The following is a 26,419-nucleotide window of genomic DNA, read 5'->3' on the forward strand; positions in this document are numbered from 1 at the left end:
GCATGGCCCCCCTCATCCCTTTCCTGGTATGCATTGCCCCCCTCATCCCTTTCCTGGTATACATGGCCCCCCTCATCCCTTTCCTGGTATACATGGCCCCCCTCATCCCTTTCCTGGTATGCATGGCCCCCTTCATCCCTATCCTGGTATGCATGGCCTTCTCATCCCTATCCTGGTGTGCATGGCCCCCCTCATCCCTATCCTGGTGTGCATGGCCCTCCTCATCCCTATCCTGGTGTGCATGGCCCTCCTCATCCCTATCCTGGTATGATTGGCCCCCACCCCCATCCTGCTATGCATCGTCCCAACAGAAAACATAAAAAAAAAACATTACACTTACCTTCCCGGCACTCCCTTGCGGCATTTCGTTCCGATGCTAGCAGCTGCTTTATGCTAGTAAGCAGCGCGTGGCAGGGACGTCATGCTCTGCTTGCAAGCCGAAGGGCAGCTGCCAGAATACTCACTGCTCTGCACGCCAGGACTGTGTGCACAGAGAGCAGTGAGTATTCATTTAAAAGAAATGAATATTCACCGCATTCCACTCCCATGGACATGGAATGCGGTGAATATTCATTCCCTTTAGTAGTGGCACACGTGTCCACCGACAGTTGCAGGAAGGCTTCGGCTGAATCTGCGCGCTACTGAAAAACAATGAATACTCACTGCTCTCTGCGCACACAGTCCTGGCGTGCAGAGTAGTGAGTAATCCAGCAGCTGCTCTTCGGCTTGCAAGCAGTGCACAACGTCCCTGCCATGCGCTGATTACAAGCATAAAGCAGCTGCTAGCATCGGAACGAGATGCTGAGAGGGAGTGCCGGGAAGGTAAGTGTAATGGTTTGTTTTATTTTAATGTTTTTTGCTAGGGCCATGCACACCAGGATATGGGTGGGGGCCAATCATACCTAGACGTGATTAAATAGAAATGAATATTCATTGCCCTCCACGGCCATGGGCATTGGAATTCAGTGAATATTCATTTCTCTTTAGCAGTGGGCACAGGAGTTAGCCGCAGCAGCCGGCTCCTGCATCTGTGACCCGCTGCTCTGCCGAAACACCTCCCCCACCTCCCCACCACAGCGAGAGCCAGTACATCCGAACTATAAGACGCACCCCCCATTTTCCTCCACATTTTTGAAAGAAAAAAGTGCGTCTTATAGCCGGAAAAATTAGGTATATCCAGTCATAGAATTTTAACATGTAATAAACAGTAAACCATCATCTTAAAAGGAATATGTCACTATGTTTTGCTACCCAGGCTGAGAGCAGCATGATGTAGGGGCAGAGACTCTGATTTCAGTGACGTGTCCCTTACTGAGCTGCTTGCTGTCATTTTCAGAATCCCTTTTTTATCTGCTACAGATCTATCAATTTTTGGATGGGTGAATTCTGTATATCCCCACCCACACCACTGAATGGCAGCTTCCTGTGTATATATGTATGTGCATAGGCAGACAGCTGCCAATCAGTGTAGAGGGCAGGGTTATACAGAATGCATAAATATGGAGGACTCCGTGGCAGCAGTGTACTAGTCCTCTAGTGGTGATCCCCTGCTGATACAACAGATATTTTATAAAAACCTACCCAGCAGCCCAGTATGTGGCACATCGCTGGATCTGGGTGCTCTCAGATTAGGTGGTAAAACCTGCTGACTGATTCTCTTTAAAACTGCCTCTACTTTACATATACCTGTCCATCATTACAGCTCTGGGAATTTCCACATACCTAACAATAATAATAATGTGTCCTTCGCACTGTTCTGCCTGAAAGAAATTCTTCAAAAACACAGCTAAAATGAAGCCTACAAGTGAAATGGTTTCATCCTCTTTGTTACTTTACCAGTGTCCCCATTTCTGTCCCCAGTCCCAGTGTAGGACACCCCTAGCTGTAGCATTGAACAAAAATGAGGTATTAGCCCCTCCTTACTGACAGCGGTCATTGGTTGGCATTTTTTGCCATTTTTGAGATACTGTGTAGAATCTTAGGCCTGTTTCACACATCCTTTTGTCACCATCAGTCAAAATCCGCCGATTTGCAAAAAAAAACGGATCCGCCATTTATCCTGGCGGATCCGTTTTTTCCCCCATTGACTTTCATTATCGGCGAATATTGACTGAGGATCGTCCGTTGCATCCGTATTTCTGCCGATCTGCCAAAATTTTGGCGTCCGCTGAGATCACCGAACGGACAATGCAACGTTTTTTTGGTGTCCTGATTAGTGTTGAGCGATACCACCCGATACTGAAAAATATCGTATCGGAATGGATCGGCCGATCTAAAAAAAGTATCGGGTATCGCCGATTCCGATCCCGGAAGTCCCATTCAACTAATAATAATGTAGAATGTATTGTGGGAGGTGTAGGAGACATTAAAGCCATAGAGCTTTAGCCCAATCAAATGGAATAGCAGGATTTTGGTGTTTTTTTTAAAGACGTTCGTAGTTACAAAGATATTGACTATGTTAAAGTCTTTAATTTTTTGTCAGATATGTATGTTTCACTACTTCCATGCTCTTCACCTTTTTTACTTCTCCCACACTTTCTCCTTCATCATCTTCAGCAGCAGCAGTATCTTCTTCTTCTTTTATTCTTCTTGTTTTATTCTTCTTTTATTCTTCTTCATATTCTACTTCTTCATCTTCTTCCTATTCTTCTTCATCATATTCTTATTTGTGTCAGGCATTCCTGTAGTTGTTATCTATAAAAGTTTGAAGATTACACCTTCCGTTCAGCCTGTCACAAAAGATTTACAACAGGATTTGTCCGCGTTCAGTTTGGCCTGCAGCAACAGGCCTTTTCCAGGGGCACCACGAGGAGGAACGGACTCACCCCCATACACTGCTTAGTCTTCTTCTGGTGGTCTAGGTATTCTTCTGTGTGGTCTTCAGGGTCATCATCTTCAGGGTCATTGTCAGGGAGATCCAGAGTGAGAATCAAAAACCATTTCCACAAGCTTGAACTTGGAAAAGTAGCAGAAGGTACAAGAAGGCTGAGGAACTGCCGAGAACCAGCTGACGGTACTGGAACCCGGAGGGGCAGCAGAATGAACAAGAGCCAATGGCACAACCGTGGACCAGCTGACGTTGCTGGAACACGGTTACTAAGCAGGAGGTACCTGTGCTCCAAAACACTACCAACGACCAGCAGACGTTGCTGGAACTCGGATACCAAGAAGGAGGCACCTAGGCCAAAGGCACTGCCGAGAACCAGCTGACGGTGCTGGAACCCGGATGGGTAGCAGAAGCTGCAAGAGCAAATGACACTAGCGAGGACCAGCTGACGGTGCTGGAACCCGGTGGGGCAGCAGAAGGAACAAGAGCCAATGGGAGAACCGTGGACCAGCTGACAGCGCTGTAACACGCTTTCAAAGCAGGAGGTACCTGTGCTACAAAGCACTACCAAGGATCAGGAGACGTTGCTGGAACTCGGATACCAAGAAGGAGGCACCAAGGCCAAAGGCTCTGCTGAGAAACAGCTGATGGTGCTGGAACCCGGATGGGTAGCAGAAGGTACCCAGGAAAAAAACAAAGTTGCAAGGCCGTGAGCCGGCCGCAGTTACCGAAACCCACAGTCCTACAGGGGGTGCTTGTTGCTTGTCCTATTGGCACTACGGAACCAGCCTTTATTACCGGAACCCGCAGTCCACATAGGAAGCACTGAAACTGCAGGCACCATAGACTCGGCTAACCCGACCGCAACACGACAGGACAACGTATTGGTGGCAAAGTGACTGACACTACCCGGAAACAGCAGGCGTGCTGGAACCAGGCTGGGCAGGAGGGAGTGCCCGTGCCAAAGACACTTCCGAGAACCAGCTGACGGTGCTGGAACCCGGATAGGTAGCATTAGCTACAAGAGTCAATGGAACTACCGAGAACCAGCTGACGGTGCTGTAACCCGGAGGGGCAGCAGAAGGAACAAGAGCCAATGGCACAACCGTGGACCAGTTGACGGTGCTGGAACACGGTTACTAAGTGGGAGGTACCTGTGCTCCAAAGCACTATCAAGGACTAGCAGATGTTGGTGGAACTCGGATACCAACAAGGAGGCACCTAGGCCAAAGGCTCTGCCGGGAACCAGCTGATGGTGCTGGAACCCGGATGGGTAGCAGAAGGTACCCATGAAAAACAAAGTTGCAAGGCCGCGAGCCGGCCGCAGTTACCGAAACCCACAGTCCTACAGGGAGTGCTTGTCCTATTGGCACTATGGAACCAGCCTTTGTTACCAGAACCCGCAGCCCACATAGGAAGCACTGAAACTGCAGGCACCATAGACTCGGCTAACCCGACCGCAACACGACAGGACAACGTATCAGTGGCAAAGTGACGTTGACACTACCCGGAAACAGCAGGCGTGCTGTAACCAGGCTGGGCAGGAGGGAGTACCCGTGCCAAAGACACTGCTGAGAACCAGCTGACGGTGCTGGATCCCGGAGGGGCAGCAAAAGGAACAAGAGCCAATGGCACAACCGTGGACCAGCTGATGGTGCTGGAACACGGTTTCTAAGCAGGAGGTACCTGTGCTAAAACGCACTACCAAGGACCAGCAGACGTTGCTGGAACTCGGATACCAAGAAGGAGGCACCTAGGCCAAAGGCTCTGCCGAGAAACAGCTGACGGTGCTGGAACCTGGCTGGGCAGGAGGGAGTACCCGTGGCAAACACACTTCTGAGCAGCAACATGCTGTCACGGGGGCTTAGTTCAACTAAGGCTGAAATACCCGGGGCCCCTGTGGTGTCCCTTTACTAGGGGAAACCCTGTCTGACCCTCAACCCAGGGTTTTTGCTGAAGGTGCAAATGCCTGAGCCTCCGACCTTTCCTTATCTCCTGCTCAGCCCTGCACTTAACCCTCCACCCTCCACCCAGTGAGAAGTCACCACCAAAGCTCCCACACAAATAATGACAGACAGGGAGAACTTAAACTGCACTGCGCCGCACGCACACAGGAATAAACAGTAATGTGAACAGGGCACAACTAAACACAAATATGGGAAGGAGAAAGGATAACGACGGATCATACGACACCAGATATGAATCTCTCTCTCTTGAACACCTCCACTCCAGACCGGAACCACTTGGTATGAAACACAAGCTATAATCGGCGACGCCCATAGGCCAGCATGACTATTTAAAGACCGTGGGCGTGACTAACCATCCAACCTGGTCTCCAGCAGGATTAACCCCCGAGAGCCTGAAGATCAGGCCGGCGCCACTGAGGCTATAGTGGCTGGAGGTGGAACTACCTCTGCCTGCCGGATGCTGTGGTGTGAACAGCGTCCGACATGACAGTACCCCGTCTTCTACGAGGGACCCCAGGGCCCTCAAGACTCATAGGACCCGGCTTGTCCGGATGACGACGGTGAAAAGAACTGACCAGCCGATCCGCATGTATGTCTGAGGCTGGAACCCAAGACCTCTCCTCTGCCTGCCGGATGCTGTGGTGTGAACAGCGTCCGACATGACACATGCGATGTTGAAGCCCAGGGGTCAATCATGCAGCAGGCTGAGGCCAACTGGGAGCGAGTTTTATATTGGTTGCGCACAACTACTGATTGTAACCGTGCTCCACTTTGGCCTCTGGCTCTACTGTCTCTAGTATTTCCCCTGGCCTCCAACCACGGCAGTTGCTGCTCTGCAGAGTTGTCTGCACAATCCACACTTGTTCCTGAGTTACTGGGGCTCAGTCACGTCAGTTGATCCCCTGATGTGTGTCCGGCAAGGTGTCCTGCTCTGTCCACATTCCCACAACTATTAATGGGAATGGGGACAGAGCAGGAGACATTGCCGGACACACATCAGGGGATCAATTGACGTGACTGAGCCCCAGTAACTCAGGAACAAGTGTGGATTGTGCAGACGGCACATCAGAGCAGCGACTGGCGGGGTTGGAGGCCAGGGGAAATACTAGAGACAGTACAGCCAGAGGCCTAAGTGGACCACGGTTAAAAGTCAGTAGTAGTGTGATGTTGGAGGCAGCAGGAGACTTTGCCATCCGCACAGCAGGGGAACAGCAGGCATTACTGAACCCCACTGACACAGGAGCTAGTGTGTTTTTCTCTGTGAAGACGGCACTTCTGAACACCAACTGGCGTTTTTGGAGCCCAGGATGAGGCATGGAGCAGGCTGAGGCCTGATGGTGTTGGCATGTGGAGGTAGCAGGAGACTTTGCCATCTACACAGCAGGGGAACAGCTGGCATTATTGAACCCCACTGACACAGGAGCTAGTGTGTTTTTCTCTGTGAAGACGGCACTTCTGAACACCAACTGGCATTGTTGGAGCCCAGGATGAGGCATGGAGCTGACTGACGCCAACTTGCAGCACGTTTTATAGAGGTAGTAGACTACAACAGATTGTAACCGTGCTCCACTATGGCCTCCGGCTCCACTGTCTCTAGTATTTCCCCTGGCCTCCAACCCCGCCAGTGACAGCTCTGAGGTGGCGTCAGTACAATCCACACTTGTTCCTGTGTTACTTGGGTGCAGTCCCATCTGTTGATCCCCTGATGTGTGTCCGGCAAGGTCTCCTGCCCTGTCCTCATTCACACTACTATTAATGGGAATGTGGACAGAGCAGGAGACCTTGCCGGACACACATCAGGGGATCAACTGACGTGACTGAGGCCAAGTAACACTGGAACAAGTGTGGATTATGCAGACGCCACTTAAGAGCTGTCACTGGCGGGATTGGAGGCCAGGGGAAATACTAGAGACAGTGGAGCCAGAGGCCTAAGTGGATCAGGGTTAAAAATCAGTAGTAGTTTGAATGTGGATGGAGCAGGAGACTTTGCCGTCCACATAGCAGGGGAGCAGCTGGCGTTACTGAACCCCACTAACACAGGAGCTAGTGTTTTTCTCTGTGCAGACGACACATCTAAGCGACAACTGGCTGTGTTGAAGCCCAGGGATTATAGTTCAGGTGGTAGAAACATGAACCAAACAGGAGACCTGGATACAGTTGCCAACCAATTATTTAGTCGGGAAGAGGACTGGCAAATTCTGGGGAGATCCAGGCCTTGTTCATTTTCAGAAAAGTAAGCCGGTCGACGTTATCGGAAGAAAGTCGCGTGCGACGGTCTGTTAGTACACCACCTGCGGCACTAAAGACGCGTTCCGATAATACACTGGCAGCAGGGCAAGCCAGCACCTCCAATGCATACTGGCTAAGCTCTGGCCATGTATCCAGCTTAGAGACCCAAAACTTGAAGGGGAAGAGCCATCTGGGAGTACACTCACAGGGCAAGACATGTAGTCTGATGGAAACGTTGCCTCCTGCTGACTGAAGCCGTCAGTGATGGTGTAGACAATTGTGGCGGACACACAAAACTTTGCCACATTTGGGCCATAGTGGTCTTGCCTTGTGCTGAGGCGCTGCCTCTGCTCCCTCTTTGTGCAGAGTTTCCTCCACTGGCTCGACGCACAGAGGTGCTTTGTAAAGCACTAGCACCACTGCTGTCGGGTGGAATGGAAAACATGATGGACTGCACCAGTGTGTCTTGGTACTCCCGCAGTTTACGCTCCCGGTTCAACGTTGGTATGAGGGTTTGCAAGTTGTCCCGGTAGCGAGGATCTAGGAGGGTGTACACCCAATAATCAGCCGTGTAGAGAATGTAGGCGATGCGGCGGTCATTTCTCAGGCACTGCAGCATGAAGTCAACCATGTGCTGCAGACTCCCAACTGCCAAAGAACCGCTGTCCCCTGCTTGAGGCGTGATCTCTGCCTGCTCTGCATCACCTCACCCTCACTGTACATATTGACTAGAGCTTTGTGTACCTCCCTCCTGTGGAGAGATGTCTTCCTCCTCCATCGACTCCTCCTCATCCTCCTCACAAAGTGTCCCCTGCCTAGGCCTTTGTGAGGAAGCACGTAGCGCAGACTGTCCAGAAGCAGATGGCATTTGGGACTCCTCATCCTCCACCTCTTCCAAAACCTCATTCCTTAGTGCTTGCAGTGTTTTTTGAAGCATGCAGATAAGGGGGACAGTCATGCTGACTAGTGCATCATCTGCACTCGCCATCCGCGTGGAATCATTGAAGGCACGCAAAACGAAGCAGATGTCCTTCATAGAGGCCCACTCAGTGGTGCTGAAGTGTGACCGGCGCACATTGCGACTTGTTTGCGCCCTATGCATCTGGTACTCCATGACTGCTGCCTGCTGCTCACACAACCGCTCCAACATATGTAAAGTTGAATTCCACCTGGTGGGTAGGTCACATATGATGCGATGTTCCGGAAGGCGTAATCGGCGCTGCAGAGCAGCAAGGCGCGATCTTGCCGTGCTGGAACGACGCAAGTGAGCGCACTCTATGCGTACCTTGTGCAGCAGTGCATCAAGATCCGGATAGTCCCTCGGAAAGCTCTGCACGATCAAGTTGAGCACATGTGCCAGACATGGGATGTGAGTGAGGTTGCCTAGGCCAAGAGCTGCCACCAGATTTCGGCCATTTTCACACACTACCAAGCCCGGCTGGAGATTCGCTGGCACAAACCACACGTCGCTCTCCTGCTTGATGGCATTCCAGAGCTCCTGCGCTTTGTGGCTTCGATTCCCCAATGAAATTAATTTCAGTACGGCCTGTTGACGTTTGGCCACGGCTGTGCTCATATCGGTCGTAACAGGCTCCTGCTGCGCTGTTTCAGAGGAACTGGAGTAGGAGGAGGAGTCAATATGTACAGACTGGATTCCTGCAATCCGTGGAGTTGGCAGAACACGTAGAGCGCCACTCTCCAGATCTGTACCCGGCTCCACAACATTGACCCAATGGGCAGTGAGGGAAAGGTATCGTCCCTGTCCATGGTTACTGGTCCACGCATCGGTGGTCAGGTGGACCTTGCTACAGACGGCGTTTAGTAGCGCATGTTTTATGTTTGCCTCCACATGTTTCTGTAGGGCAGGGACGGCTCGCCTGCTGAAATAAAAGCGGCTGGGCACGGTGTATTGTGGAACTGCCAATGCCATGAAGTCCCGGAAGGTGTCAGTCTCCACCAGCCTGAATGACAGCATTTCAAGGGCCAGTAGTTTGGCAATGCCAACATTCAGAGCCTATGCTCGGGGATGGTTTGCCGAGTATGGCCGCCTTTTCTCCCATGCCTGTGCTACCGATGGCTGCCGAGTGGCCTGGGAGTGTGAGCATGACTTGGAACGTGGTGCTGTGGGTGGAATGTCACAGGGTCTCCGGACAACAGTGCCAGAGGTTCTTCCTTGGCGATCCTGTGGGGAAGCCGAACCAGCTGTGTGTGAGCTGGAGGAAGAGGCCCCAACATGAGCTGAAGAGGTGGTAGGTGGTGCTGTACTTTGGCCTACATCTTCAGTGTGTCTGTGTAACTCCAGCTCGTGCTTGGTCCGCACATGTTTCCACATATTAGTGGTATTGAGGTTGCTGACATTTTTCCCTCTTTTGACTCTCTGATGACACAGCTTGCATTTGACAAAGTAAATGTCATCTGCAACTGTGTCAAAAAAGGACCACGCACTGCAAGTCTTGGGAGCGCCCTTTTTGCCTTTTGAAAGTGGAATGCTCCTAACAGGTGCCGAAGTGGAGGCTACAGGCAACCAAGTCTGCCCCCTCCCTCTCCCTCGGGTTTTCGCCGTTCGGGGAATCTCTTCCTCAGAGCTGCTCCCACCACCTTCCTGTTCCTCACGCCATTATGGGTCAAGGACCTCATCATCTACACTCCCCTCTTCAAACACCTGCTTCTCCTGGGTTGTCTCGCCAGCACCGTACGCACCAGAAAGTGGTAACTGAGTCTCATCATCATCTGATGCGTACTGAGGTGTGCTGACCATAGACACTGGCCCACCCTCCTCTTCAGATTCAGAGGGACAAAGAAGTTGCGCATCACTGCATGCTCCCTCTTCACATTCTGGAATGCTGCTTGGCTGGCCCCCTCTTTCCAAACCAATAGATTCCGAGAACAGAAGTAGAGACTGTGATGGCTCCTGTCCAGGGCTCTCTGACTGCCTGGGCACTTTGGCAGGTGGTGAAGAGACAGATGGTTGCTCTTCGGTGCTCTGGCCCTGAGAGGATGTGGAAGTAATTGAAGTCGATGCGTTAGCTGCCATCCATCAGACAACGGCATCAATTTGTTCCTCCCGCAGCAGTGGGGTACGGTGAGGTCCTACAAAGCTGCACATAATGGACTGTTGCCTGCTAAAACTGGGGGATGCTGACTCACTGGTGCCAACAGCAGGCACAGAATCCCCACGTCCTCTCCCTGCAGAATCCCCACGTCCTCTCCCTGCTGAAACTCCACACCCACGTGCCTTACTCCCTGCCTTCTTCATCTTGCTAGACTGAGAAAGATAGGCAGAAAAGTACAAAGGGGGGCCTTAGTGTGCTTATTCCTGAACAGCTGGTTACAGGTATAAGAAACATTAATTTTATGAAGTGTGTGTGTCGACTACACTTTAATGGGAGCTAATGTGGCCTACACAACTTTCAAATGTAGTGTTTGGTGAACTTTGTTGTTTTTTTTGGGGGGAAAAAAACTAAAAGGATGTGACCAAAGATTTGAAAGTCAGGGTATCACCAACTTTCTGGAGCTATTACAATGCAGGCAGGTAACCTACAATGCAAAAGATGAGGCTCCAAAAAAATTGGGTAATACTAATCTGGCTGCAGCTGAAGGGCACAAGCCAGAAAAAAGGCTCCTCTATCTACTCCTATATAGTGTTTGCAACCAACCAATGTAGATGGATATTGATGGATGCACACTAATAGGAGAAGAAACAATGAGCTGCAATTAAAGAAAAATATGTGTGAGGCAGTGACGCACGCTGAGCAGCCTACAACCAGACGTAGCTGCAGGACACACTACTCAGCGTGAGCTGCACTCACACACAGTCAGAGTCCTCTCAGACAGCCGTGAACAGTGCAGCTAAGTGGGGCACTAGCACTGACAGGCTGCAGAAAGGCCCCGCTGTGTACTCCTAGAGTGTTTGTAACCACCGTATATGGATACGGATGGATGCACACTAATAGGAGAAAAAATGAGCTGCAATTAAAGAAAAATATGTGTGAGGCAGTGACGCACGCTGAGCGGCCTACAACCAGACGTAGCTGCAGGACACACTACTCAGCGTGAGCTGCACTCACACACAGTCAGAGACCTCTCAGACAGCCGTGAACAGTGCAGCTAAGTGGGCACTAGCACTGAAAGGCTGCAGAAAGGCTCCGCTGTCTACTACTAGTGTTTGCAACCAACGTATATGGATACGGATGGAAGCACACTAGATAGAATTTTTTAAAAATAAGCAGCTCAAAAAGAAAAATATGTATGAGGCAGCAGTGAGGCACGCTGGGCGGTCTACAACCAGACGTGGCTGCAGGACCTACTCCACAGCGTGAGCTGCCCTCACACAGCCCTTGCAGACAGCTGTGAACACTGCTTCTAGGGAAAAGCAAGCTACAGTGGTGGTTTATGTAGCCTGGGTAAAGCACAATATTGTTTTGAGAATCGCTATTTCTAACTGTCCCTCACAGTCTTCAACAGCAGCCTGTCCCTAACTGAATTCACAGCAGAGTGACCAGAAATGGCGGTGGCATTGGCTTTTATAGTGCATTATGACATCATTTCAGCAGCCAATCACAGCCATGCCAATAGTTAACATGCCTACATGCCTAACAGGATGTGCCCACACTTCTGAGGATTCCCATTGGCTGAATCAAAGCGAGCGGGCTGATAGCATTATGGGAACTTCCGATTCCGGTATCCGATAAGAAAAAAGTATCGGAAGTCAGTATCGGAATTCCGATACAGCTAATATCGGCCAATACCCGATACTTGCGGTATCGGAAAGCTCAACACTAGTCCTGATCCTTATTTTTCTCTTTTGCTACATGTTTAACCCTAAATCCAATCTGGCTGCTGGATAAAATCTCTCTCTCGGCACTTTTTTTTTTATAACTGCAATTACTAAATAAATGTGACTGCATGTTTTTAACCACAGTGTGAAGGATCATTGTTTTGCTCTAGACATGAAAGCTCCGCTTGCTCACGTTCTAGGATGAATAACACTAGAGGGCTGGATTCAGTGAGCTGGCATTGTACGCTCCAGCTGTAGTGATGGGTGTACTTGAGTAAGATGCCCCTAATTAAGAGGCAATGTCATGAGTTAGCTGCGTCTTACCACTGGTATGCATCTCCATTCTTCTCTGCCAGAAATCTTTACTCCAGTCAGTTTCTGACTGGAAAGTAAGGTAGACCACAACTTTTGAAGCTGTTTTTCACAAAAAGACTGGTGTGACATCTTCATGAATTAAGTCCATAGTTGTGAAAATATACACCATAACACAGAAATTTGGTCTGAACCAATCTGAGCACGAAATGGTTAATGCGATCTGTCTGAGCCGGTTATCTGGATTTTTTCTTACACTGATCTCATTAGGTTAATTAAATTACATTATTGCTCTGAATTGCTTTTAAGACATTGCTATTGGGCTAGAGAAAAGGGTTATTTATGTAGCTTAATATTTAGATTAAAGCGGTATTTCCAGAATCCTACATTATCCTCTATCATTAGGAGATAACTTACTGATCGTTGGGGATATGACCACTGGCACCCCCAGCAATCCCAAGAAGGGGGCTCTGGAACCCTGGCTCCACAGACCCCAGTGTTGAATGGGGCTAAGGTGTCCATGCTTGACCTCCTGTGTGTTTGTAATCTGTAGGACTGATAGAATGAGCCGATCACTATACTTGACTAGAGGTCCTCAATGGATAAATGGTAACTTTTGATCTTGGTAATAACTTTTAAGGTACTGTCACACTTAGCGATGCACCAGCGATCCCGACCAGCGATATGACGCGGTCAGGATCGCTGGTGCATCGCTAAGTGGACGCTAGTGAGCTGCCACACAGGCAGATCTCACCAGCGACATAGCAGGGGTCAGGGGTCGCTACTTACCTGTCAGACGTGGCGATCCTGACGTCCTCCCGCCCGTGTCGCTTGTCGGCGCCACAGGAAGCCCAGCAGGAAGCTGACGACGAAAAACGGCCCAGGACGTTCTCGAGCGATCAGCGATAACCAGCGGGGGAGCCGGTCGGAGGTAAGTATCAGACTTAGCGATATCGCTAGCAATATCGCTATAACGTCACAAAACCAGTGATGTTATAGCGATATTGCTAGCGATATCGCTTAGTGTGACAGACACAGACCCTTTAGAGTTTGGCCCAGATTCATCAAGACTAGTGATTTTTCACACCTGTCTCGAGGAAGGAGTGTGTTGGAGTCAGTTACTCCTGATTCATTAATAGGTGCACGCGGTATAATTGATTGGGAGCATCGGAGTGGTGTGCGCCTGCATGATCCTCAGCCGAAATCTCACTCCAGTCAGTGATGAACTTAAAAATGCCAAAATTTTTGCTCAACTTCTCATTGTGCTAAAGTTTTGAGACTGTTACATGCAGTTTACTCCAGAATTCTGGTGTCATTGCTTTGCTGAATCAGGCCTTAGTGATGTTAGCGTGGAATAACACCAGTGTATGGGGACCCCCAACTCTGGGATAGAAGGATCCCGTTACATTGCATATGTCTGCTCCCTTGTTATTGTGGCAAAGGAGCAGTTTTGCCAGACCCATTTTTTCGCTGAAGCACAAAACATTTTTAGCTATCGGTGCGATCATCTGTATAACAAGGCAGTCATCTCATTTCTAAACATTTTATATGTTGCAATTTTTGGGATGGTTTGGAACAAATGACCATTTTTCATTGTGACAAACTTGGTATGATTGTTGCACCCTGCCTGGAATAATGGCAGGAGAATGTTTAATTCTATTTTCTGCTCTAAAGTTACCAAAATAAAATATATAATTCTAAACATTTTATATTCTTTCTTTACAGAATCTGGTTAAAACAAAGGGTCAGGATGCATTGCATCATGAAAATTTGCTGGAGCAGCAGGCCTCGAATCTGCAGAAAGCAGGGATGGAGATTCATGCACTTCAAGAAAAATTGCAGGAGTCCAAAGATCTTATCAAGGTCCTAATTTTTTTTGCCTTTCCTACCTAGCATAACTAACAGATAAGTAGCATATGTGTTATAGATCCAAACAAACTAACGTCCTACAGGAGGAAGGCGGCTGCCTCTCCTGTTATCTCTCTCTCTCTCTCTCTTTGTTTTCACTTTTGCTCTTTCGTTTTTTATTCCCTTTTCCAAGAGCCATATATTTGTTATTTTCCATAGATGCATACACATATGAGGGCTTGTTTTTTGTAGTACGATATGTAGTTTTGAATTATACAATTTAATGTACTGTATATACTCGAGTATAAGCCGACCCAAGTATAAGCTGAGACACCTAATTTTGCCACAGAAAACTGGGTAAACTTATTGACTCAAGAATAAGTCGGGTATGCGTTGTCCCCTTATCCCTGTCCTGGTATGTGGCTCCCCTGTTTTGTCCTGGTATGTGTGGCTCCTCCCGTCCTGTCCTGGTATGTGGCTCCCCTGTTTTGTCCTGGTATGTGTGGCTCCCCCCGTCCTGTCCTGGTATGCGTGCTCCCCCTGTAGCTGTTCTGGTATGTGTGGCTCCCCAACATCCTGTCCTGCTATGTGTGGCTCCCCCTGTTGTATGCATGGCTCCCCGAGTCCTGCATTGCTCAGCTCCCCCGGTCCCACATGGCTCGGTTCCCCCGCTCCCGCAAGGCTCGACTCCCCCCCGGTCCCACATGGCTCGACTCCCCCGGTCCCGCATGGCTCGGCTCCCCCCCGTCCTACTCACCCTTCTCGCGCCGTTGCTGCATCTCCATTGTCCTGGCGCCGGCAGCTCTTCCTGTGCTCAGTGGTCACGTGGTACCGCTCATTAAAGTAATGGATATGCCACCACACCTATGGGAGTGGAGACGCGTGCATATTCATTACCTTAATGAGGTACAGGGGAAGAGCTGCCAGCGCCGGAACAACGGAGATACAGCGACAGCGCGAAGAGGGTGAGTATGATGTGAGGTGCCCCACAGGGCCTTAGGTTACTCGATACCGGGCCGGTCAGGTTCTTTAAAGGGGATATCACAGTGGCAGTGACCCGGTCCGTGGCCCTGGGTGTCCAGTAAAAAAATAGAGGAAAGTTATGTGATGTTTAATCATGACGCCACCCGTGGTGTTGCGCAATGGGTGACCGACGCTGTGGTTTTGGTCCACTGGGGCTGATGGTGATGCAGCAAAGATGGTTCAGTTCCCCACGGGTAGAGCAGGACCCCAGGGCAAATATATTTGATTGTTCAGATGGTGGTGAACGTTGGGGTGCAGAGAATAAATGAAGGACACAGAGAGGTGCAGTTTTCTTTACCTTTTACTTGAAAATAGTTGCAATCTGGGGTACCACATTACAGATGACAGATGGAGTCCGGCTTTCCTGGAGGGAATCAGGGGATCAACCCTGCCAGGTGGGGTTGGGGACCTTCCTTCTGCATTTTCTTTTTGAGTCCCTGCTGCTTGTAGCTAAGCTGCGGCCCTCTCCTGCGTGATGATTTGTAGCCTGTATGGCAGACAGCGTGAGCCAATATCACGGGCACGGTCTTGTTCACTGTCAGCCCCGAGCTCTTTGTCTGCTGCCGTGCCTTCAGGTGTTTAGTGTGGCTAAGGAACTTGCAGTCCCCTGCACTCCAGATTCGGCTGTCAGGGCGTACAGCTCCTGCCCAGCCAAGGACTCTGGCGTCCTTTTTATCAGTGCCTCGCTCTGGGGTCAACTATATGCAATTTTAGTTCCCCAGAGCCCCTTGTCTCTGCTCCTGTCCCTTCCCTCTCCATAGACCAACTTTTACTGTCTCTCTCTGTCTTGTCATGAGCTCCAACTGCTCCCATTTCCATGACAACTCCCCTGTTTACTCTCTCAGCTGTCTTCTTACTGACTCACTAACCACCTGCTGGCCAGAATTTATAAGGATGCTCCCCTTTCTGGCCTGCAGCAGGAATTGTCATGTACACTCTGTAACCTGGCATGGGGACCTTCCTGCCTCCAGGCATGACATCACCCCTTAGAGGGAAGCAATGTCACTGTGGCCACCGGACTCTGGGGTGCCACAGATGTCTTCTTGAAGCCGGCGGCTGCAGCTGTTACTGTGCCACAGCCGCCAGCTCTTGCCGCTACTCTGCCACTCCCCCTCTCCCGCCAGCTTTCTGGACAATGACTCGTGTATAAGCTGAGGGGGTTGTTTTCAGCACAAAAAATGTGCTGAAAATCTTAGTTTATAGATGAGTATATATTAGGCCTAATTTTTTTACTTTCGCAAGGGTAACAGGAGAAAATGGAACATACAATTTGTTGTGTAATTTCTCTTGAGTGCGCAGATACCCAATATGTGGAGGAAAACAGCTGTTTGGGCACACGAAAGGGCTCGGAAGGGACGGAGCCTCTTTTGACTTTTCGAATGTAAAATTTGCTGGAATAATTAGAGCATGCCACGTCGCGTTTGGGGAGCCCCTGGTGTGCCTAAACAGTGGAAACCCCCCACAAGTGACACCTGTTCGGAAACTACACCCCTTAGGGAACTTATCTAGATGTGTATTAAGCACCTTGAACCCACAATTCATGGCATATATTTTATGGTAAGAATTGCTCTGAATCATAATTCTCCAGGTCAGTGTGATTACAGCAATACAGAACTTGTATGTATGTATATATATATATATATATATATATATATATATATACTCAGCTACTTACCGATAGCGTTGTTTTTCAGGAGCCCATGACAGCACCACGAGAGAGGGGATCCGCCCTTCGGGGACAGGAAACCTACAGACATAAAAAGGGCGGCCCTCTCTCCCGCTTCAGTTGGATTACAGAGCATGAGAGGACCTCCCTGGTTAGTAGCAACTTAAATATGTACAGTCAAACTACATGTCCCTACTACTGTGGGTAATTCTTTAAATAAAGTAAAGGTGCTGACCCAATACGTGAAAGCAGAGGGGGGGGGGGAATGTGAAGGTGCTGTCATGGGTTCCTGAAAAACACCGCTACCGGTAAGTAGCTGAGCATTTATTCAGTCGCCATGACAGCACCACGAGAGATTTACAGAGATGAGGAGAACTCTAGGGAGGGATAGCTGCCTCAAGCACCTTTCTCCCGAACGTGAGATCGGCGGACCCACCTAAATCTAATCTATAGTGGTTGAAAAAAGTTGATGGAGAGGACCATGTGGCCGTCTTACATATGTCCTCGATGGATACTTCCGATCTCTCCGCCCAGGATGTCGCCATCGCCCTAGTAGAGTGCGCTCTTATGCCTTCCGGAATCTCCAGCCCACCTGCTGTATAAGCAAAAGAGATTAGCCTCCCTAATCCACCTAGCTAGGGTATTCTTGGACACTCTAAGTCCTTTCCTAGCTCCCTGAAACGATACAAATAGAGCATTGTCCCTTTTCCATGGCTCCGTGGCCGCAATGTAACTATGGAGGCACCTTCTCACATCCAGGGAATGGAACTTCTGCTCAGTCGGGTTAGAAGGGTTCGGGTAGAAGGATGGGAGGACTATTTCTTGAAGCCTGTGGGACTTCGAGGCGACTTTGGGTAAATATAAGGGTCTGGCTTTAAGGTGACCCTATCTTCTCCGAACTGGGTGTATGGAGGTATTCTAGAGAGGGCTTGTAGATCACTAACCCTCCTGGATGACGTTAGGGCAATCAACAGGGCAGTTTTGAATGACAGGATCTTTATGGGAATGGAGTCAATAGGCTCAAAGGGAGGCTCTGTTAGTGCTGATAACACTAAGTTGAGGTCCCATGCGACCAGCCTGTCTTTAATGATGGGCCTGGATCTTGCTGCCGCTTTAATGAATCTAGTCACCCAGTAATTGCTCGCTAAGTTGCAATTGTAAAAGGCCCCTAGCGGCGAAACCTGGACCCTAAGTGTATTCGTGGCTAGGCCCATCTCCAACCCCCTCTGAAGAAACTCCTGTATCTGATCAATTCGGATTCTCTGATCGACTTCCGCTCCTGACACTGCTAAAAACTTTTTCCAGATTCTAGCATAGATATTTGTTGTGGAGGCTTTCCTACTTATTAGGAGGGTGTTAACTAGCCCCCGGGAGAACCCCCTTCCCTTTAGCAGCTCCCCCTCAAACTCTATACCGCTAGATGTAAATTGGAGACTCGTGGGTGGTATACTGGACCCTGGGATAGAAGGTCCGGGAGCTCGGGGAGAATCCATGGCTGGGATACAGACATCTTCCTCAGCCAAGGAAACCTTGACCTCCTGGGCCAGAATGGGGCTACCAAGATAACACTGGCCCTGTCCTCTCGGATTTTCCTTAGCACCATAGGAATCAGATTCAGAGGGGGGAAGGCGTACGCTAGGCTGAAGCTCCACTGAATCAGGAAAGCGTCCACTGCGTACGGGTTTTCTCTGGGATCCAGAGAGCAGAACAGAGGGAGTTGACTGTTCCTTCTGCTGGCGAACAAGTCTATCTCTGGAAGCCCCCACCTGTGCACGATCTGTCCGAAGATGGCCTTTTTTAGTGTCCATTCTCCCTGTCTGAGCCTGTTGCGACTTAAGAAGTCGGCTGTTAGATTTTGTTTTCCCTTTATATGTAGAGCTGTGAGGGATAGGAGGTGCAGCTCGGCGATCTGGAAAATACGGTTCGCTACATCCATTAAGGGCCCGGACCGGGTTCCCCCCTGGTGGTTAATGTAGGCTACAGTTACCTTGTTGTCTGAGAATAGTCTGACGTGTTCGCCCTGTAGGGACCTAAGGAAAGCATTTACCGCCCGTTCTACTGCTAGCAGTTCTTTAAGGTTAGAGGAGAATCTTTGTTCGGTCGGAGACCATGCTCCCTGAACCCAATTATCCTCCATATGAGCCCCCCAACCCCTGGGGCTAGCATCCGTGGTTAGAATTCGGGAGATTCGGTTAATCCAAGGAACACCTCTACGCAGATTCGAACTTAGGGACCGCCAATGAAGGGACTGAATGGTAACGTTAGATAAGGTGACTCTACCCTCGAGGCAACCCTCCAGCCGATGGGTGTTGTGTAGGACGTCCCACTGTAAGGTTCTTGTGTGTAGTTGTGCCCAGAGTACTGCTGGAATACACGCCGTAAGAGAGCCTAAAAGTGACATAGCCCCTCTAAGGGTAACCGATGGATTATCTATTACCCTACGTATGTGATGTTGAATTTTCAAAGCCTTAGACTCTGGTAAGCGACACTCCTGTATATCAGAATCTATGGTAAGGCCGAGAAACTGTTGTACTTTCGTGGGCTGCAGTCGTGACTTTTTAAAGTTAATGATCCAACCCAGTTTTTGAAGGCTGGATATTACCTTCCCTAACTGGGTGGCACAATGAGACTCCGAGTTCCCTACAATCAGGAGATCGTCTAGATAGGGAATTACGAGAATGTCTTGTTCTTGCAGATGGGCCATAACCTCCACCATTAACTTTGTAAAGACTCGGGGTGCCACTGCCACCCCGAAGGGAAGTGCTGTATACAGAAAATGGCTTATTTCTCCACCCAGTGAGATGGCTACCCTTAAAAATTGCTGATGTTCTGCATGTATAGGGACATGATAATAGGCATCTTTAAGGTCTAGGACTACCATAAAGCACCCACCGAATAGCAGTTTAATCGCCGATTTTACAGACTCCATTTTGAAAGAGTAGATTTTAATGAATTTATTAAGGCTTTTGAGGTTAATAATGGTGCGATAAGAGCAATCTAGCTTCTTGACTAGAAAGAGGGGGGAGTAAAACCCCTTACCTCTTTGTAGCTCAGGAACTCTAACCAATACACCTTTCCGGAGAAGATCGTAGACCTCTGCCTCCAACGCCTTCTGTTCTGTGGACAAAGAACGGATGGGAGTTAGAATAAACTTGTTGCCCGGAGTCTGCTGGAACTCGAATTTTAGTCCTGTCCTGATAATGCTCCGTATCCAAGGACTATTTGAAATACGCGACCAGGCCGGGTAGAAGGATCGGAAACCACCCCCCCACCTGGTCCGACAGTCATTTGGGATCATTGCGGTCTCGAGGGGTGTTAAACATATACCCCCTACCTCTCCTCCTGGTGTCATATCTGGGTCTTTCTCTGAAGGTTCTCCTACGATCAAACCACCTTCTATAGGAGCCTCTTCTGAAAGCTGGTCTACCTAAATATGGGAAGCGTTTCTTGCTGTCTCCCGCCTTTTCCAACAGCTCGTCCAGAACTTTGCCAAACAAGTAAATCCCTTCACATGGGATACCGCATAATTTAGATCTGGCCTGCATATCACCTGGCCAACATTTAAGCCATAAGGCCCTACGGGCAGCGTTGGAGAGGGCCGCGGATCTGGCTGCTAATTTTACCGAGTCCGCTGATGCATCAGAGAGGAAGGCCGCTGCTCCCTGAGCTGTAGAGAGGGAGGAAAGAATGTCCTGTCTTGGGACCTTATCCCTAATCTGTTCTTCCAGTTGGTCCAACCAAACTTTAAGGATCTGGCGGTGCATGTGGCCGCAATTGCTGGTCGAAGGGCTCCGGCTGCTGTCTCCCAAGTTCCCTTGAGGAACGCGTCGGCCTTCCTATCCAGAGGGTCTTTTAAGCTACCCAGATCCTCAAAGGGAAGGGAAGTCTTTTTGCAAGCCTTTGCTATAGCCGCGTCCAATCTTGGGGCTTTATCCCATGATGCTGAGGCCGTTTCTTCAAATGGATACCTTCTTTTAAAGGCCGGAGGTAGGGAGCCCTTCCTCTCGGGTTTTTTCCATTCTCTTGCAATAAGGACACTTACTTTATCTATTAGAGGGAATGACCTTCGATTTTTCTGGTCCAAACCCCGAAACATAGAGTCCTGTACTGACCTCTCTGTTGGGGTTACCTCAATTCCCATTGTAGTATTTACTGCCTTTACCAGATTATTGACCTGCTCCAGTGGGAAACAGGAATGGCCTGATCTGGTATCAGATGACGAGGAAGATGATGATGATGAATCTGATTTTAGCTCCTGTGAATTACTATCGGAGACTAGGACCAGGGATCTAGGAGACTTTTCTCTAGACTTTGCCGGAGACAGGGATCTAACCGAACCCCTGACTTCTTGTCTGACTATCTCCCTTATACTGGAGGAAAAGTCAGCCGTCTCTTCCGAGACCAGGCTGTGAATGCAGGGTCTACAGAGTTTTCTTCCCTGACCATCCGGGAGGGGGACTCCGCACTCGGCACTTTGTCTGTGCTTGCTTTTCCCTGCGCATTTTTTTCCCTGGTAGAATGGGAGAGAGGGGACATAAGGGGAACAGATAATCACCCAGATTAACTTTCTCGTAGCTCACTTACCCTGGCTTACAACAGCGTAGTATAGGGTTCTGCGGGGGGTCCATCGGAGCCGCCACACTCTTACGGCTCGTGGATTTCTCAGGTCTCTCCTTCTGAGTAGACCTATGTTTCTCAGAACGGCTGCTGCTACTAGAACGCTGCTCCGGCTTCTCTGAAGACTGAGGCGTCTGCTCCAGAGGCTCTGGCTGTTCCTCCGACGCCATTATGGGATGACACAGGGCCAGAAGCAGCTCCCCCTGTGACCCGAGCTCTTAAATAGCCACGGTACCGCCCCTCTAGGGCTCGCAGGTGCCTTCCATCAGTGCCGAGTACCTTTCCTCCCCAGCATGCTCCCCTCCCCCCGACCGCACCCACGGCGGGGGCCGGCGAGACGCCCTCCCCCACCCGGCGGGCGCGCGCCCCCCGGACGCCAAGCATGCACGCCCCGCCGCCGCCCGCCCCGTCCAGAGGCGCCCACCTCTGACGTCACAGCCGCGGCCCGCAGCGCTCGACCGGCGCGTCACACGGCGCGACCAGGCCGCGTCATCTGGCTGCGTCCCCATGCCGTCGGCTGCCCCCTGAACCGGAAGTAGGCTCCGGCAATGGCGCGGACGTCTCCGGCCTGCGCACCGCCAAGCAGAAGGGACAGCGCCCCCCCCTCCCCAGGGCCCGGCGAGGAGGAAGAGGGAGCCGGGTCCACTCACCCGGTACCGGCGCTAGCCATCTTGTAGTGGATTCTCCCCCTGGAGGCCACCTACACTTTACACCGCCTGCACTGACAGTTCCCCTGCCGTGTGGCGCTTCCACGGCTCTGGTCAGGCCGAGGCAGGGGACCCCCGCTGCCTGAGTCGGCCGCCAGGCCTGGGTCTTCATCTGTGATCCTCAAGGTATGTCTGCAGGGATCCCCTGTCAGGGACAGGAAACCAACTGAAGCGGGAGAGAGGGCCGCCCTTTTTATGGCTGTAGGTTTCCTGTCCCCGAAGGGCGGATCCCCTCTCTCGTGGTGCTGTCATGGCGACTGAATAAATAAATATATATATATAGTAGTGTAGTAACCACTGAGTTCGCTAGGGGGCGCTGTGTGGATGTCCCAGGAGAAAGGATGAATGGCAGAATACTGAATGGCCGTTATGTATCTCAAAGTGGGTGGCTTTGGGATGGAGACTTATGTGTTGATCAGCAGTGATACTGCTGAGGTGTTGCTTCAATGTGTAAGGGAGAAGTCTCCAGGTAACTAGAGAGATGGCCGGGCCTGGTTACCTACAAACTCACCCAGGGGGTGTGTTTAAAGCACTGTTGTAAAGACTGTGTAAATGCCTGAAGGACCTGTGATGAGGTCAGAGTCATGTGACCCGGTTGGCTATGAACCATATAATGTGGCCAGGGTAGGTCATATGTGAGTGAATGCTGGGACCTGGTTGGTCCAGTGTGGAAGGTCCCGCTGAGATGGGGCTTCCTGCCTGACAGCACGTGTGGACGCTGTGAGTAATGGCTGCAAGTGCCTGAGAGTTCCCTGGAGGGAATGAATGTCTGCAGTATGGAGAAGCAGCCATGAGAGAACCCTGACGGGGTGACACCTGGACCTGTTGAACCGTCTGTGTGCGTGAAACAGCTGTCGTCCGTCTTTTTTCCCTGCATGCCTCATGTTATCTGCCCGTCCTTTATTGTGTGACATTTAATGGTTGAGTACAGAAACACTGCATTGCAAATCTGGGTGAGTGCTGCATCTTTTTCCTTCTTTTACAAATTTAGCATGTTTTTTCTGATGCTGAGCACCATTATTCCCAGCAGTGTTTTACACACTGTGTGCCTGTGATTGATCCTCGACTTGTTGCTGGTGGATTAGAGCCTTGGTGCCGTTCATCTGGGCTTTCTTTGAATTGAAGTTTTATTTATTGATTTGAGGTAGGTGAGAGCTACATCTTTGCCCTCACGTTTAGATCTGTTTTTTTATTGCACTTTTTAGCGAGGTGCGGTGACCAAAAACCTGCAAATCTATTGTTTTAATGTTATTTAGGCATTTACCGATCAGAATGATAAATTTTATATTTTCAGAGTGGACATCTATGCACGTGGCCATACCACATATGTTTTGTTTTGAGGAGAGTATTGCAGTACATAGTGAAAATTGTTGCCTCCTTTGAAGCTTAGAGGAAGACCAAAGTGATAGTGACAGAGGACTTCAGGATGCCCCAGATGTCACAGTATTACATTTGAGTTCTGCAATCGTGTCATGGGACGCCAATAGGGGTCGTCAACCTCTAGCACCTGGGCGCGGTTCATTTAAAGGGAACTTGTCAGCAGTTTTGGGCGATATAAGATATGGCCATCACCTTTCAGGGCTGATATACAGCATTCTATAATGCTGTATATCTGCCCCAACCCGTCCTGTAAGAGAAGAAAAATAACTTTTATTATACTTACCTGCTGGTCTGATGAGGGTCGCTGGACTTGGTCCGGCGCCACCCTTCTTGCGATGCCCCCCTCCTGCTTGCTTCGTGTGGATGATGCGTCCCTTCCTCATCCACCCAGTCTCCGCGAAAGGTGATGGCCTTATCTTATATCTGCCAAGCCAGGTTCACTTTAAATGCCACAGTCAGATTGACAGCAGCATTAAAATGGTTAACAGCTGTGACCAAGTACATGTATGTGATATTGTACTAAGGGCTTGTAAGGAATCTGTCATCAGGTTTTTGCCACCAATCTGGGGGCATAATGTAGAGACACTATGATGCAAGATTCTTCTAGCTAATTAATAGCAGAGAAAAACAACGAGTATTTAGGAAAAATATAAAAAGAATTTTATTAGAATACATTAAAAATACATATTAGACAGAGTTTCCCACTATACAGGGTACCAAGGGGTTAATCCTGAAATAGACACTATGAACAATAAAGAGCTAGCTGAAAATAATAATATCAGCTACAAGCATCCTTAAATATTTTCAATATAAATATATATAAAGTACAGATTCTCCACTATTCATTAATTTAATACATAATAGGGCTTTATTAAAAGTGCCTGAAATGCTCATGCAAAATAGGGAGCTAATCAATATATTAATAATGGCATCTCAAACCGTCCTCCAGTGCTGGTACACAAATATCCCATACAAACTGGGTAAAGCAGTCTAGACTTGCCCATTTATAGATACACAGCGATGTAATACTACCAGTACTAAGACTGTGGCCCAAATGAAAATGCATATAAATATGCGGGTGCACTGTACTTACAAGTAACATGTAATGGAGGATTCCCCAGACCTGCCGCCCCAACGCGCGTTTCACCGCTTCTTCCTCAGGAGGCGTGGCCAATAGCGGCCTCGGTGTTAATATTTATAGGAAATGATGTCATAAATGCTAATAGGCAATCAAGGCCAGGTCGTGTAGCGGCGCATGCGCAGATTCGGAGCCGTCTTAAAACTGAGACACTCTCTCTGCGCTCATGGAACGCAAGCAACCAGGTGCCGCTTAGCAACCTAAGTCGCCCACAATTCCCGTCGGGCGCATCGAGAGATCCCTGACAGAGCCAACTCTGGGCATGCGCACCAGACCGCCTTAAATAGCTGCACATTACAGATGCCAATAGTCTAAGAATAAACGGACTGTGTGAATGTGTAAGTGAAACAAAATAAATCATCATAGTGAATCGCTACTATATCGGCCGCGAACAGCTGATTTAAAAGCTAATCATAAACATAGAAAAAGGAGCCTATAGAGATATAAAAAATTATACCTCATAACGTCATATTACAAAATATAAATATAATAATGTAGTGAAATAATATACTAATGTTGTACATACATAATATTTGAAACACAAAAAAGTATATAAAAAAATATATATGAAGTTTAGTTATTATTTGCATGGGCAATATTTTACACCAATAAAAAAGTGCAAAAAGTGACATGACAATTAGTCCGAAATAATTTCCCCTTTGGAAAAAATCCAGGTAAGAAATTCATTCTTCTCTCTCTCCAAATGATGGGGATTCATCTGTAAGGTCGCAAACATCGGAAATAGGCATTAGAAAAATTACTGTAATAAAAATATAGAAATAAAAATTAGCAATTTAAAAAAATAAAAAATAAAATGAAAACACCTAGACTAAAATTACCCAAGTACTTTAAAGAAAGGACCCGAACCCATGGCTCTCATTCAAACCTCCAGGGACCATCGAATTAAGTCGATAGATCCACATACTTTCAATTTGCGACAATTTTTTAAACAAATTTCCTCCCCTCATTCCCAAAGATACCTGATCGATGGCCATTATCCGAAGGCCACTCGTGTCCGAATTATGACATTTTTTAAAATGTCGGGGTAAGGTTTTTAATTGTTCTCCCTCCTCAGATTCTTTGGACTTCTCGATATCTCGAATATGTTCTCGTATTCGTATTCGCAGCTCTCTCGTTGTCATCCCAATATATATCTTATTGCAAGGGCATTTTGCCAAGTAAATAACTCCCCTCGAGGAGCAAGTCAAGCACTTTCTAATAGTAAATGTTTTAGTTTGATCCACATTTTGAAATTCTTTTCCTTTTATGGTATTAGTGCAAGCTTTGCATTTCCTGCATGGAAAAAAGCCCTGAATATCACCCAAAAAACCTCTGTGTTCTTTTTTTGATGAAAAGTGACTATGGACTAATAGGTCCGATAAATTTTTAGACCTTTTGGCAGTAATGCATGGCTTGTTTGATAAAGTCTTATTTAAAATTGGATCAGTTAATAAGATCTCCCAATGATTGTAAATAACATTGGAGAATTGCTTCCACTGTTCATTAAAAGGTGTAATCAACCTAACTGTTTTACAGTCTACATCCCGAGCTTCTTTCTCTTTGTACAGAAGTTGATTGCGTGACATATTTTGTGCTCTCTTGTAAGCATATCTTATTTGCCTATGACCATAGGCCCTTTCTCGGAACCTGGAATATAAATCCTTGGACTGTTTTTGAAAGGCTTGTTCCGTGGAGCATATTCTCTTTGCCCTAAGATACTGACTTACCGGAATCGACCGAATAGTCGATTTTACATGAGACGATTCAGCATGAAGAATCGAATTGGTCGCTGTTGATTTGCGATAGATATCAGTGAGGATAGATCCATCATCCTGTACTGTGATGTCTATATCCAAAAAATTGACTTTTCTTCCAAATGTATATGTTAGATGGATATTTAAATCATTTTTGTTTAATGTCGACATTAA

At 48.7% G+C, this 26,419-nt stretch overlaps 1 protein-coding gene across 1 annotated transcript in view; it reads left to right on the plus strand.

Moving 5' to 3' along the window:
- LOC141066950 (myomegalin-like) overlaps window positions 1–26,419 on the plus strand; it is a 397,502-nt gene that overhangs the window by 15,498 nt on the left and 355,585 nt on the right. The window contains exon 3 of the mRNA XM_073558018.1: window positions 13,838–13,975. Within this exon, the coding sequence (XP_073414119.1) occupies window positions 13,838–13,975 (138 nt within the window). The remainder of the gene's footprint in view (window positions 1–13,837; window positions 13,976–26,419) is intronic.

This window comes from Dendrobates tinctorius, unplaced genomic scaffold (genome assembly GCF_039654945.1).
Source record: "Dendrobates tinctorius isolate UK_male_01 unplaced genomic scaffold, ASM3965494v1 ptg000012l, whole genome shotgun sequence".
Classification (NCBI taxonomy): Eukaryota; Metazoa; Chordata; class Amphibia; order Anura; family Dendrobatidae; genus Dendrobates; species Dendrobates tinctorius.